The sequence below is a fragment of the Neopsephotus bourkii genome, unplaced genomic scaffold (assembly GCF_033783945.1).
Source record: "Neopsephotus bourkii isolate Nb327-2 ecotype Australia unplaced genomic scaffold, CSIRO-AGI_Nbou_v1 NB_1132, whole genome shotgun sequence".
Lineage (NCBI taxonomy): Eukaryota > Metazoa > Chordata > Aves > Psittaciformes > Psittacidae > Neopsephotus > Neopsephotus bourkii.
Genome location: NW_026901618.1, coordinates 4,027,869 through 4,041,259, shown reverse-complemented (window position 1 = coordinate 4,041,259; position 13,391 = coordinate 4,027,869). Strand labels below are relative to the sequence as shown.

Here is a 13,391-nt window from a genome sequence, read left to right as displayed (position 1 = left end):
TTAAAAGAGAAACACTGACTTCCTGAGAGATATGAGCTTATGTACTATTTTTATGAATTATTCTGATTACTAATTTAATCTGTATGGATATTTACACAGTGTCACTTCAAGCATTCAGAGGCAAAGGAAAGATGCCAGGAAAAATAGTAGCTGCATGAGAATCTGGAGTTCTATATTCAGTTCTACTGTACAAGTCCAATATACAACCTTTGGGGATTTTCTTCCCTTATTAAAAAAAAAAAAATAGGTTGGGATAAAATAAATTAGATAGGACATGGACATGACAGAAATATCCCATCAGAGACTGCATCAATGACTCCAGATAAATAAATTCTTCAGCATGTGCCATTTACCAGCTCAAACTACTGTGACTAAAAGGAATGGCAAAGACTGAGTCCCAAATCTTTTCATTACCATAAGGATAAAAGGGAGTCTGGTTTAGGACAAATTCTTCAATAACACAGCACTGTTACTGCATGCTATGAGTAAGCAATTAACGAGGTAATTGTGCTTAGGAATGTATTTACTGTGTATAAAATTACCTGTCATGCAAACCCATGCTTTTTTCAACATTTGAAATTCTTAAGAAGAATGAACTGCAGGTTGTGTAAGAAACTTTAGTAAATAGTCATTCAGCGAGATTAGCAGCACAAACATGCCTAAGGCTACGAAAGATGCGTGCCTTATTTTAAATCTTTCCAAATGTCTGTCTCATCAACAGAAATAATACTGATTTCAGAATTTTATGACTTTTTTTCCTCATCACACTACAGTAGTCAAATAATTGCTTTAAAGTTTTCACTTTAATTGCATCTTTTTCAAAGCAGGTCAATAACTGTCTATATTTAAACTGTAGATTTTATGAGTTATACTTATTATGCAACCCATTAAAGTTTTATAGTCTTTGCAGAATAAAATAATCATTGATCTTTTTCAACGGAGTGCTATTAAGACAAAAGGTATAAACAACAACTGATTAAAACATTATTTAAAATGCTTTACAAAATGCTTTATAAGATTTAGTTTTAAGTAACTCCATGCATCAAGGTTTAACAAATCTGAAGATTATTTAATTTTATTTCCCTTATGAGAATGTTTTGCATGTAAAGCAAAAGCCTAACGGACCCTCAGTCCCCAGCCAGTAAAAGCTGTGCTATTGCTTTTGCCTTGGACACTGACTTTCCAACAGCAAGTTACCTGTCAGTGCACTGTGCACTGCCCTTCAGCAAATGTGTAAGGCAGTATGAGATAGCTCAGAAAGTCTACTGTTCTGGTATTAGTAACTGTCAAGTTACACAAGCAAGCATGTGAGATATTTAGATTCAATTGATTGTATTAACAATAACAAGTAAAACCAAAACAAAACCAAAAACACATAAAACAAAGCTTGCTATGCATCATTTTTAGGTACATGCAGCTCCTCATCTAGAGATCATGTGGCACCAACAACACTGCTCACAAAAATGCCTTCATAATCAGGGGCTCAAGAACCTTCCATACAAAGACAGGCTGAGAAAGTTGGGGCTGTTCAGCCTGGAGAAGAGAAGGCTGCGTGGAGACCTCACAGCAGCCTTCTAGTATCTGAAAGGGGCCTACAAGGATGCTGAGAGGGACTCTTCGTTCGTTAGGGACTGTAGTGATAGGACAAGGGGTAACGGGTTAAAACTTAAACAGGGGAAGTTTAGATTGGATATAAGGAGGAAGTTCTTTACTGTGAGCGTGGTGAGTGTCGTGGTTTAACCCCACCCAGACAGCTTGTTACCCACTTCCCCCCCTTTCTTGCCCTCCCCTTACTCCTGGAGGGACGGAGAGGAGAATCAGAAAGAATGCAACTCCCACGGGTTGAGATAAGAACAGTTTAGTAACTAAGGTATAACACAAATCACTACTGCTACCACCAGTAATAATAATGATAAAGAAAATAACAAGGGAAGAGAATACAACACCCCATCACCAGGCGACCGATAACTTGCTCCCCCCAGGCCCGACCAAGCACCGACCGATACCTCCTCCAACCCTGCAGTCCACTCTAGCCCCTTCCGGGTAACTCCCCGTTCCCCCCTGGGCATGACATGCTGTGGTATGGAATACCTCTTTGGTCAGTTTGGGTCAGGTGTCCTGTCCCTGCTTCCTCCCGGCTTTCCTCCTCCCTGGCGGAGCACGAGGCTCACAAAATCCTTGGCCAAACCAAAACATCATTGTTTTTCAGCTCTGTTCCCAGCTGAAAGTCAAAACACAGCACTGCACCAGCTACCAAGAAAGAGAAAAATGACTGCTACTGCTAAACCCAGGACATTATCCACCCCTTATTCCATACCATTCACGTCATGCTCAGAGCCCACATTTTCAATATACCATCACTCTTATCTAAGTTCACTCTCACCAGTGCATGGGCCAGTCCCTATAAAGCTGCTGAGTCTATCTGGTCCATAATGCCAGGCTCCATCTCTTGTAAGAGTCTTTCAGAACAGGAGAGGCTGTGTGCACTGTTCACACTTGTGAATAACCTGGGCAATAATGTCCGTTGCTAAGTCCACCCCTCGATCATGAGTCCATCTCGATGTTGCATCTCTGCTCTGTTGGCCTTAAGGTTCATGGGCCCACCAGGCTCAAAATAATTCACTGTCCTTCCATCTCCAATGCTTCCAAAGCACTGGAGGGGCCCAGTGGACTAGATACTTGCCCATACTGCCCCACATGCCCTGCCACTCATGACCGTCCAGTCTTGGGGGAAACCTCTTGGTCCTCCCATATTGTTGTCTAACCCCAGACAAGACCCAAACCTGACTCTGCTTAACTTTTGAGATCAGACAGAATGGTGGCAGGTAAAACACACTCTGTATGTGTGCCAACATGGTGAACACCATCACAGTCAGCAGGCAGGTATCAAGGGTACACAAAGGCCATTCAAAACCTTCAGAACTCTCAAACGATGCTGCTGTACTTGTCACTGGGGCTGGTGTAGCTGCTGTGCTTGCCGGCTCTCCCACCACCAGCTTCTCTTTTCCTGAGTCCAGCTCTTCCTCCTCTGCCTTGCTGGGAAATGCTGCGGGGTCTCCTGCGTCCTCCTGGGGCTCGGCGGGAGGCTTCCGGGGAATGTTCTCGGCCGTCGCGGGGCTGGGCTCGGCCGCGGGGCTCGGCTCCTCTGCGGGGCTCGGCTCCTCCGCCGCCTTCTCCCGCTGCTCGGCAGCCGCCTCCTTCCGCTCCTCTACCGCCCCGACCCCCTCCACCGGCAGCCGCTCCCTGCCGGCCTCCAGCCCCGCTCCCGCTTGGTCCCCGGGGCCGCTCTCCCGGGCCGCTTCTGCAGCCCTCGGCTCCCTGGGCCGCTCCTCCTCGGCTCCCCAGAGCCTCACGCAGACGGAGGCGAGGGCGAGGGCCAGGACAGTGAGGAGCAGCCGGACGGCCAGGGACCAGTCCACGGCCACGTCTGTCCCGCCCGTATTACAAGTCATTGCCATAAAGTACAGTGAGACAAAAACCTTAGCCCAAGCCCCACACTTGATAGGGCACTGGAATGGGTTGCCCAGAGAAGTGGTAAATGTTCCGTCCCTGGCAATGTTCAAGGCCAGGCTGCACAAAGCCTTGGGTGACATGGTCTAGTGTGAGGTGTCCTAGCCCATGGCAGTGGGGTTGAAACTGAATGATCTTAAGGTCCTTTCCAACCCTAACTATTCTATGATTCTATTATTCTATACCAACTGAAAGGTTCTCCGAGCTCCTGTCAAGGCAGAATGCGCATATTGTTTTGACCTTAAGTAAGCTATATTGGGAGAGGCATGAGATGAATCATTTATCTAATGGTGTAGTCATGAGCTTATACAAACAGGATGCTTCTGCCTCAGACCTTTTTGGTTAATTATGGACATAAAAATTAGTGGAGGCTAGTTAGAAGTCCACCCATTCTCACATGGCAAAAGAAACAGCAAAAATGTCTGTTCTTCAGCTGTAAGGTGCTGACTGACTGGAGAGTGAAATACTGCTAGAAAATTCCTAAAGAAGCTGTGTGCTATCAGAGAGATGGTGGAAGTGCACATGCTATGTGCTCAGCATGAGTGAAGAACATCCTACCCATGCCCACAAAGTAAATACAATCTGCAGGTGGCAGTTGCCAAATGACCACCAGAAAGACATCTGTGAGGACCTTGAATAAGGCCACAGAGCTGAATTCCAACAGAGATGGTAGCTGGAGAAGGCTCAACATATATGATGTGTTCCATATATACATACTGGAAATACGTCTTCAGGATAAATCAAAACAGATTTGCCCAAGGCACACATAAAACTGGGCAGCAACTGGGAAACAGGTATGGTCGGTTTACAACTACATTACAATTACAGAGATGAATTCAAGGATAGGTATTACAATGTTCAGCAAGGTGAAATGACATAAACTGAGGCTATTTTGAGATAATCTTAACATTTGCTTCCCCAGGAGAATGTGCATCCTAGAAACCTGGATTTATACTAAAACCTATCACAGAAGGTTGGAGCACCCTTGGTACAAATTTAATTTAAATAAAAATAAAACTTTATAATGGATTTTTTTATTGTATCTACACATTTGTGCCCATGAGTGAACTCCTCTAAGCTACCAAGGCTGCAGTATTCTATGTGGAAAGGGGTGATAGCTGCTCATCATAAGCATAGGAGAGTGCTAATTCCCTAATTGGAACATAATCCAAAAAATGTCCAAGTAAGTTGTGAGGAATCAGAGGAAGGGTTGGGTTGGAAAGGACTTTTAAGGATCATCTAGTCCAACCCCACTGCCATGGGCCCAATAAAAGCAATTCCAAAACCAGGGCAAAAGGTGCTGCTAAAATATAAGGTAATGCTAAGAGAAACATAAGAAACAAGCTTTTGTTGATACCTGGGTTGAAACTTGAAGGAGTCCCAGCTGTAAATTGCAAGCAGAGGCCAAAAATTTTTGGAGGAGATTGCAAAGGAGGTTGCAAAGGGATTAAGGCTAGATTTAGTAAGATGATCCTTTACAATGCATCAAGTCCAAAATAAATAAAAGCAATCATTCTGGAGACAACTCCTAGGGAGCTGAGACATTACTCCCCAGCCACTCTTCAGTGGAAAAGCAACAGTCATACAATGACAGGCAACCATGGGAAAGTTACCTGAGGGTTGCAGGAACATTCATTTATACAAAGTCTGAATATGAGCTCTGTTCCCTGTCTGTGACAAAGAGCATAGACCATATATAAGAACAGGCAGACAGAGTATTCCTGGAGATCTGCATCCACCCAGAAATGACTCAAAACTGGAAAAAAGATGAAGAGCTTAATTTCACCATGTCTCCTGAGCTGTGAACACTTCCTCTGCAGCAGAGAATCAGAGATTTACTGTTATTTCAAACAGAGCCCAGGGTGTAGATTAAGGATTTATATGTACAGCAAATAAATCTGGCCAATTCAAATAACTGAATATTTCATACTGATTCATTCATTCATTCCTGTTTTGCAAGCACCAAATAAAAACATCTTAATTGCCAGAATTTTCTTGTGTTTGCTCATTCTCTAATCCCTCTTCTTCCCCTGCAGACTTCTTAATTGTATGTCCTGGCCAGTGATGAAAATGTTACTATAATAAAGAATTCCTGAACCCAAGCATTATTTTTGCAGTCTTCCCTATTTTGAAAATTATTCAGCTAAACAGCACTAGAGATATAGACCATAAAGAAGAGTAGAGCTCTCTTACAGCTCAATTGCAGTGCTATGGAAAGGAAAAGAACAAGCCAAACCCTCTGTTTCTAGACATGTGTGAATGAGCAGCCATGCAAGGAATACCCCCAGAAGCAATAATTCCCTTTGATAAATTAACAATTTGCTGCAGTACAGTTCTCCACCTGATAAAGGTCCTTCTCATGGAAATAACATTAAAATCAGCACAGACTGTATTTTTACTGCCAAGTTCTTCTATATAGGCAGTATTCCACTTTGATTCGCATGAAACTGAGGCCATTGTGCTGTAACCGACAATCCTCTTCTAGAAACAAAGCATTCTGACATCATGTCATCACTACTGAACTTTAAAGGATTGTATATGATAAGGAAAGGTAGTCTCGTTATGCTCCTCTGCTCAATTAAGTCAGAAAACAGAGAACAAAATCATTGTGTAGAGACACAAAAAATCACTGGGTTTAGTTTGTGAATTTCAGGCTGCTAATGTTTAGAAAAACTAACATGTATTTCAGTTTCCTCCTCCACGCTTCACTATCAAAAGTTACATTTTATTCATAACATCCAGAAAATTGGCACACCATTTCTGCAGCATGTATCTCTCTTCTAAGTAAAAAACTATCTGGGACAAGAGCCTAAGGAAAAGTTTTTCAAAATGTCTTCTGGCAGCTTTTTGACAAGTTTTTCTCTGCATTTCCTGGCATAACCTTCCCAGAAATACTTGTCAGCAAACAGGTTTTCTACATGGTTTCTTTCAGTTGTCTGGACACAATGGGAGAAGAATGCATTCCCCAACCAACCACGAACTCCGTGTGAGCTAGCTCAGTGGTTATCAGCAGGCCCAGCAGAGCCTGACAGCAAGACCAGAGCAGGCAGAAAAGCAGCTTCCAGTGAAACAAGCCAGCCATCATTTCCTGCTACCAACACCTACAAACACAAGCTTTGCCTCTGTAAATGGAGAATGCAGCCTTTGTGCTACCCTGGAAGCTGCTAGCACGTTGCACAGGCTGGTTTTTGGGAAGCAAGGAGTACTACATTGGTACCCTAAGCCAAGCTTCTGCTGGAGCCCTAACCTTTAGGCAATGGCCCCTGTTACCTCCCTCTCCTATGACAAACCTCTACTGGGGGAAGGTGAAAAACTGAGACTTCAATATTGCACCTGGGGCTACTGGTGTCAAGCAAGCAAACAGTAAAAATCAGGGGACTGAACAAGGATTACTACAGGAGGATCGTGAAAAAGAAATGTATGTAGAGTAATAGCTCAGTTTAGTACAGTTCTGACATTGCCACTGCTCTTCCAAGTCATACATTTCTAGTCTATATTTTTATCATGTTTCTTTCCAAAGGATAATTCCTTGGAAACTTGGGAAACTTTTCACTGGCAACGAGGGGAGATCAGGCATTAATGTGGAGTTAGGATGGAGCTTTTCAAGCAACATCCTCATTTCCGCTTGCAAGCACTTACTCATATCTTCAACATTGTGGACTTTTTCCAACAGAGATTATGCTCATCCTACAGTTTACAAAGTGTAATATATTTTTAAGATTTCTTTCAGAAAAATGGTCAGCATACCCTTCAAAGAATAAATGGACAAGGAGTGGAATGCACCGTCTGATTTTCCGCCTAGTAACAGCAAAAGTCCCGGATTTGTAAACTAAATTCTGTCTCTCAGGAAGATGAAATATGTAATTCTGAGAGCTTCAAAAATAAGCAAAACCTGGCTTCTGATACACCTGTGCTTTGAGGATGATGGGATTTAGAGACCGTGAAAGAGATCTGAGGTTTTTTTCTATGGGAGGATCACTTAGGGCTGACACTGATGTTTAGCAAAATGAAGCATTTCCTTTTAGCCCAGGGACTCATATAAATGCAAATGTTTTCCTACAAGTTAATTAACTTCTAGACTTCGATGCTTTGTGAAATTTCTTTGCAACCAACCACTGGCTTATGAACAGAAACACTACATATGCACATTCACATGCACCCACGGAGCAGCACGTATTCAGTACAACTGCTAAAGCTTTGTTTCTCCAAGAACCAGTTCTCAGAAGCACGCAGACTTAGAGCACCTCAGTCTGAAGATGAAAAAGCAGAAAGAATACCAAATGTTTGCTAAATAATCCCAAACATTTTTCGGAATAGACAATTTATTTTTCTATTCCTCTGACAATCTTCAAATCATATTTTAAAAGGCTACATTAAGCATTTTTTATAGTTGTAGTTTCTTTCATTCATAAAATTTAGCCGTTTGAGTCCCATACACTTGATTCATCTTTTTATACCAGATAAACTTGCAGTGAACTTGTGATTTTTCAGGGCCTGTGCCACTGGGCTGTTTTCAGTTTAAACAGCTGTGTTGTGAAAATTTCTTTTTATATAGGACTTGAGGGTACCCATTTGCTTCAGAATTTAAGAGTTTAGCACCTACAAATGTTCAGCTAACCAGATTGCTAATGGCTATGTTTGCTTTATACTTTCTTATATAAAAAGTTCTTCCTCAAGTGGAATGGTTCAAAGGTTCACGTTATTTTCCCAGCATTTCTTAGGTTACTCCTTTTATTTCTACCTCTCCTCAGTGTCCAAAGATTTTACTGATAAAGATTTGCACACCACATGTTATCTCTTGTATTCTCTGAAATTGGTGCTGTTTTCTTCAAAGGCGGCCAGCAAAAACTGAGCTTGCTTTACAGCAAAATCATCAGTAATAACCTTATGTTTGTAATGAACTGAAATGCAGTGTAAAAATTGTTACAAAATGCAACACCTTAGCATTATTATTTTTGATACTTAAGATCAGTATTTGGTTTTGTTAGTTCTTTTGTATATGCTTGAAATTCTCCACTGGTTAAGTTACTTTGCTTTCACCTCTCCTGGTATTTCTATACAGTTCACCTGAATGCCCAAATTCCCTTAAACTTGTCCTTAGATAAAATTAAAAGCTTAGCTGCTTGATAAATTGGAGCAATTCCTCTGTAAACATTCAATGTCAGCACTTCTGTCATCTGATTTCTGAGTGGAATTTAATATATCAGCTGTGAATAGCTTATGACCTGTCCCAAATGTGGGATTCATCTAACTAAATGCAGATGCAGCTGAGCTGGTCCTTCATTATAGTGAACAGACAGCACAGAATCACAGAACGGTTTGGGTTGGGAGGGACCTTAAAGATCATCTAGTTCCAATGCCCTGCTATGGACAGAGACACCTTCCACTAGAAATGGTTCATCAAAACCCTGTCCAAAAGGAGATGAATGGGAACTTTCAGAGTTCACTCACCTCATGCCAAAGTAGACATATAGGTTGCCTGCATTGCAACCAAACTTCTGTATTTTTCTCCACATAAAAAAGACAAAAAAAAGAGAGATTGCCCATTTTCTTCCATTATCTTTTGTGACCTTAGCCTGATTAGCTCAGACATTCATGCCTATCAGAACCAGATTCTTGAGTTCAGATTGCCATAAAGAGAGACCACTCTTTTTTTCTCTGAAACATGACTGAAATTTTACTGAAGTTTCTCCTTGGTCATGCTCCTCTCAAGTGAAGGCTCTTATGGCCAGTAAATGGCCAAAACTCTGGACTTTTCTAGTCTCTTGGGAAATAGTCTGAACATGCTACAAACTCATCAGTTCCTGTGGAATTGTGAGAGGGTCAAGAAGTTTTCAGAAATCCATTTCCTAAGACACAATCTATGACCTTGATGTCCCAATCAAGAGTCAAGCAAATCATTAAAAGAATGTCCAGTTCAGATGTTCTTTTACTGATCACCTGCTTGACTTTGGTTTAGCCATAGAACAGAAATGCTTTTCTGCTGACACTGTGTAGGACTGTCAGTGAATATACAGTATTATCAACAGCTACAATTGTTCATGAGCATGCCTATTTACAAAGATAATTTTTGGGTTAAATACTTGTTTTCTGTCTCACATTCACATACTTGAAGCCTGTGTCAGACATTACCTTCTCCTTAGGCTGATAATACTCAGCAGCAGCTGATGTGTACCCAAAAGATTTGTCAGCTTGGAAAGAACTGGAAACACGCAGAACTTCTCAGCTAGCCTACATGTTTGGAGGATGCCATTAACCAGTTCTGGCATATGAGCTAAACATAGCAGCATTCAATAATGCACCATTCAGAATGAAAATGGGAACACGGAGGATGATGCTGCATGTCAGCACAGATGACAAGAAGGCAAAGGTCACATTGCAAGGCAAAGACTATGAGCAGCAAGGAAGGTGACAGCAGCTCTGATTATAGCATCCTCACATTCAGAACTGACATATTCATCAAAGGTGGATTTGACAGATGGCCACACATCACAGGAAGCAGTTCTTTGCATGGGAATGAAGTTCAGAGTGCTGTTAAAAAGGGGCTGCTAGTCTCACTCTTGAAACATAGGCTCAGTTTACTGAAAAACTGAAGAGGGAAGAAGTCCGTAAAATCCAACTACAGTGCTTATACCAAATGATATACTATTAAGATGATGTTCAGGAAAAACAGGGTTTGGAAGGAGTCAATCTTTACTTTCTTACTTACAAATTAATATGAGCACACCTTCTATTCCTCCCCCCCTCCCCAAAAATGCCTGCAGTATAAAATCAGTCATTGTAAGAAAAAAAAAAACAAACAGCAAATCTATGGAAGAACACAAGCTCAGGAAGTCTATGGAAGAACACAAGCTTAGCAACTATTTATTAAAATCCATCATTAAAATTGCATTTGAATTAAGCAGAGTTAAACAATTAGCAAAACAATCAAATGACTCTAAACTATGGAAAACCCTGAAAGGAAACCTCCATAAATCTAATAGGCAATTTCTAAAAATTCAGCTGGCCTACTGCATTAAATATAAACAGTGATCACAAAGCAAAACTGGTGAAAACCCCTCCCCTAAAACATTCTGAACAAGTCTGTTATCAGTAACTTGATTAAAACCACTGCTATTTGAAACTCTTCTGCAGACCTATATAAAGTTTAAAATTTTATAGTTTCTTTATAATAATTCTTTGACATTGTTTCTGAGCATTTTAAGACTTGCAGCTTATAGTTTCTCTGATCTCTATTGATGCTGTTAATTGCCCGAATTTAAGACTGCATAAATACTTTTTACAATTAGTTCATTTTAATTACTTGAAAGTAAAATGAACATCCATAAAAGGCAAATAATTGAACATTTAATTATGGAAATTTGCTATTGATTACTAAAATTTGCTTTTAGAATGGGCATGTTCTTTTGCTACTTGCAATTACTGTAATTACATGTTAATTAGAATTGTTTTGGCATGGCAAATTCCACCCCTCTCTGTCTCTCAAAGTAGGTAATCGCACACTTCTTTTTTTTTCTTATATCTAGTATATGTACATAAGGAAAAGGACTTCCTAGAGTACCCTCAAATTAAAAACGGGCATAATTCTATCAAGTCAAAATAAGCATAAAAACAAAATAAAAAAAAAAACTTTTTTTTTAAAGCATTAAATATCTCAGACAGAAACAGGAAAATTGAGACATTCATGACAAATGTCAGTAAAATAATGAAAATACTTAGGGACAAATAAGATTTCTGTAATCACAGTATGACTAAATAAAAAAAATATTAAAGAAATAACTAACCTTGTCTTAACCTAAAGCATGAGACCAACACAACCTAACCTGAAAAAATACACTGGATTGTTGGCCAGTGAATAGCCTATATACCAGCTAATGCTGTTCTCATTCTTATTTTAATTGTGCCAATGGTCTTATCTTTTGTAGCCCCTCCAATTTATATATTTTAAGTATTTCTCAGGAAGCTTGTTGCAGATGAGATGCAGAATGACATCAGCCTGAGAGTTTCACTCTCTGAGAGATGCAGCAAATTGTAAGCTAACAAAACTTTGCCCATCTTAAATTAAAGTGAGAAACTCACAAGCCCTGGGACTGAATATGGCCTGCAACTTTGCTGAATGTCACTTGGGATCATATAATTTTTTCCTTCTATATTACTTCTGACTAACACTCAGCTAGGTTTTAATTTATGGCCTAGCAGTGTATCTGAAAGAGCTATTTGGCCCTCAGTAAAGGAGACAATATCCCAGGTTTAATTGAGTACATAAAATTCTACTTTGTGCCCTCTTGAGTCTTCCATGGAAACTGTGGCTCACTGAGGTAGACAGTAACTGTTAGGAGTGTACTTACTGCATTGAAATTGGGGAAGAGATTGACTGCTGCAGCAGTGTCCAGAGGAAATGGAAGAAATGGTTTAATATCCAGCGACGGCTGCAAAGGTGGAGCAGGAGGACGCACTAGGGCTGGAAGAGCAGGGCTCTGGCATGTACCACCTATGTGTAGAAAGAGAGAGAAGCATTCAGCAAGTACCGTGATTAAGGGGAAGAAGAAAAAAGCCAACCCCAAAAACCAACAATAAAAAGTCAATACTGGATTAAACAAATACATTTTTATTTCACCACAAATTACGCCATTACTGAAAAACAGCACAGTTGCCTCAGTGACAGTTATAATTTTTTGCCAGTAATTGCCTCAGGTAGCAGTCTACTATTATTTAAAATTGACTAATAAACCATTTCCCTCCCTGGATTATCTGGAATAATATAGTTCAGTGTATGTCTGACTTCCTTTTACAACTTCAGCTAGTCTCATTCTCCTATGATTTCAGTGTTTCATCCCAACCCTATTGCTGAACCCTCCAAAGCCTTACAGCTTCAGAGTCAACCTAAACCTCACAAACACAACATACCTTGCTGCCTCAACAACTGATCAATACAAATCTAAATTCAGAACAGTTTCAGCAGCAACAATCCTGCTTATGGGAAGGTACCGATAAACATTTTCTGCTCTTGCAAGGGACGGAGCTGATTCAAGCTCTGTGCAGCAGAAAGTTCCTGCTGGCTAATGGTACCAACCATTAGCTCTGTGGGAACACGATGCAAATGAAGAAATCCTCTTGCATACCAATAAGTCACTACCTGTTTGCAGTGGACCCTGTTTTATTTATTTGTTTGTTCCTTGCCACAGCTAGCTAGAAACTGGAAAGATCCAAGACTGTTCTCTTGCTTCCAATGTCTCCCATGTTTTGGTTGCACTCCAAAACATCAATTCCCTGTTAATTAAAGACTACTTGGATCCTAGGAAACTGTTAAAATATGTCAGTGTTCTTCTAAACTGAGAGGCAGGCAGCAGACTGTAAAAACCTCCTTGTAAGAATACAAGAAACATTTAAAAACAAAAATAAAAAAGGAGAGTTTTACCCTACTGACTGAACAGAGACACAGGCAGACAGACCAACAGAGGGAAGAGAGCCGGAATCTTTTTCTTTTCCTTTCATGCATACAGGCACTTCATTAGACAAACTGCATACATTCTTTAAAAGACCAGATACAGTCAGAATGATATACAGAATCTCTCTGTATTTGGCCAGCAAATCTGCTAACAAGGTTTGCCATTAAATATGTCTAAATGAGGGCTAACAGCACAGGATTTAATTAAACAGTTGTACAGATCATCCACAGTTCTGCTTCTAGGTATAAAATCAGCTGGAGCCAAATTTTCAGACTGTTTTTTGCCAAATTTCAGGTCCTGTGTGAAAAATTTCACTAAAAATCACTCAAAGGAAAACATTATCAACTAGTAAACTAAAGGTATTGGATGAGGGTTCACTCCAAACTCACGTTAGGTTTTGCCATAGAGTAACTGCTATTTTTGGACTAATTT

At 40.4% G+C, this 13,391-nt stretch overlaps 1 protein-coding gene across 4 annotated transcripts in view; it reads right to left on the bottom strand.

Moving 5' to 3' along the window:
* The window catches only part of ZNF385D (zinc finger protein 385D), a 422,518-nt gene that overhangs the window by 124,733 nt on the left and 284,394 nt on the right, over positions 1–13,391 (bottom strand). For all 4 annotated transcript variants that reach the window (XM_061362716.1, XM_061362717.1, XM_061362719.1 and 1 more), the window contains one exon: positions 11,859–12,001. In XM_061362716.1, coding sequence (XP_061218700.1) covers positions 11,859–12,001 — 143 coding nt within the window. The remainder of the gene's footprint in view (positions 1–11,858; positions 12,002–13,391) is intronic.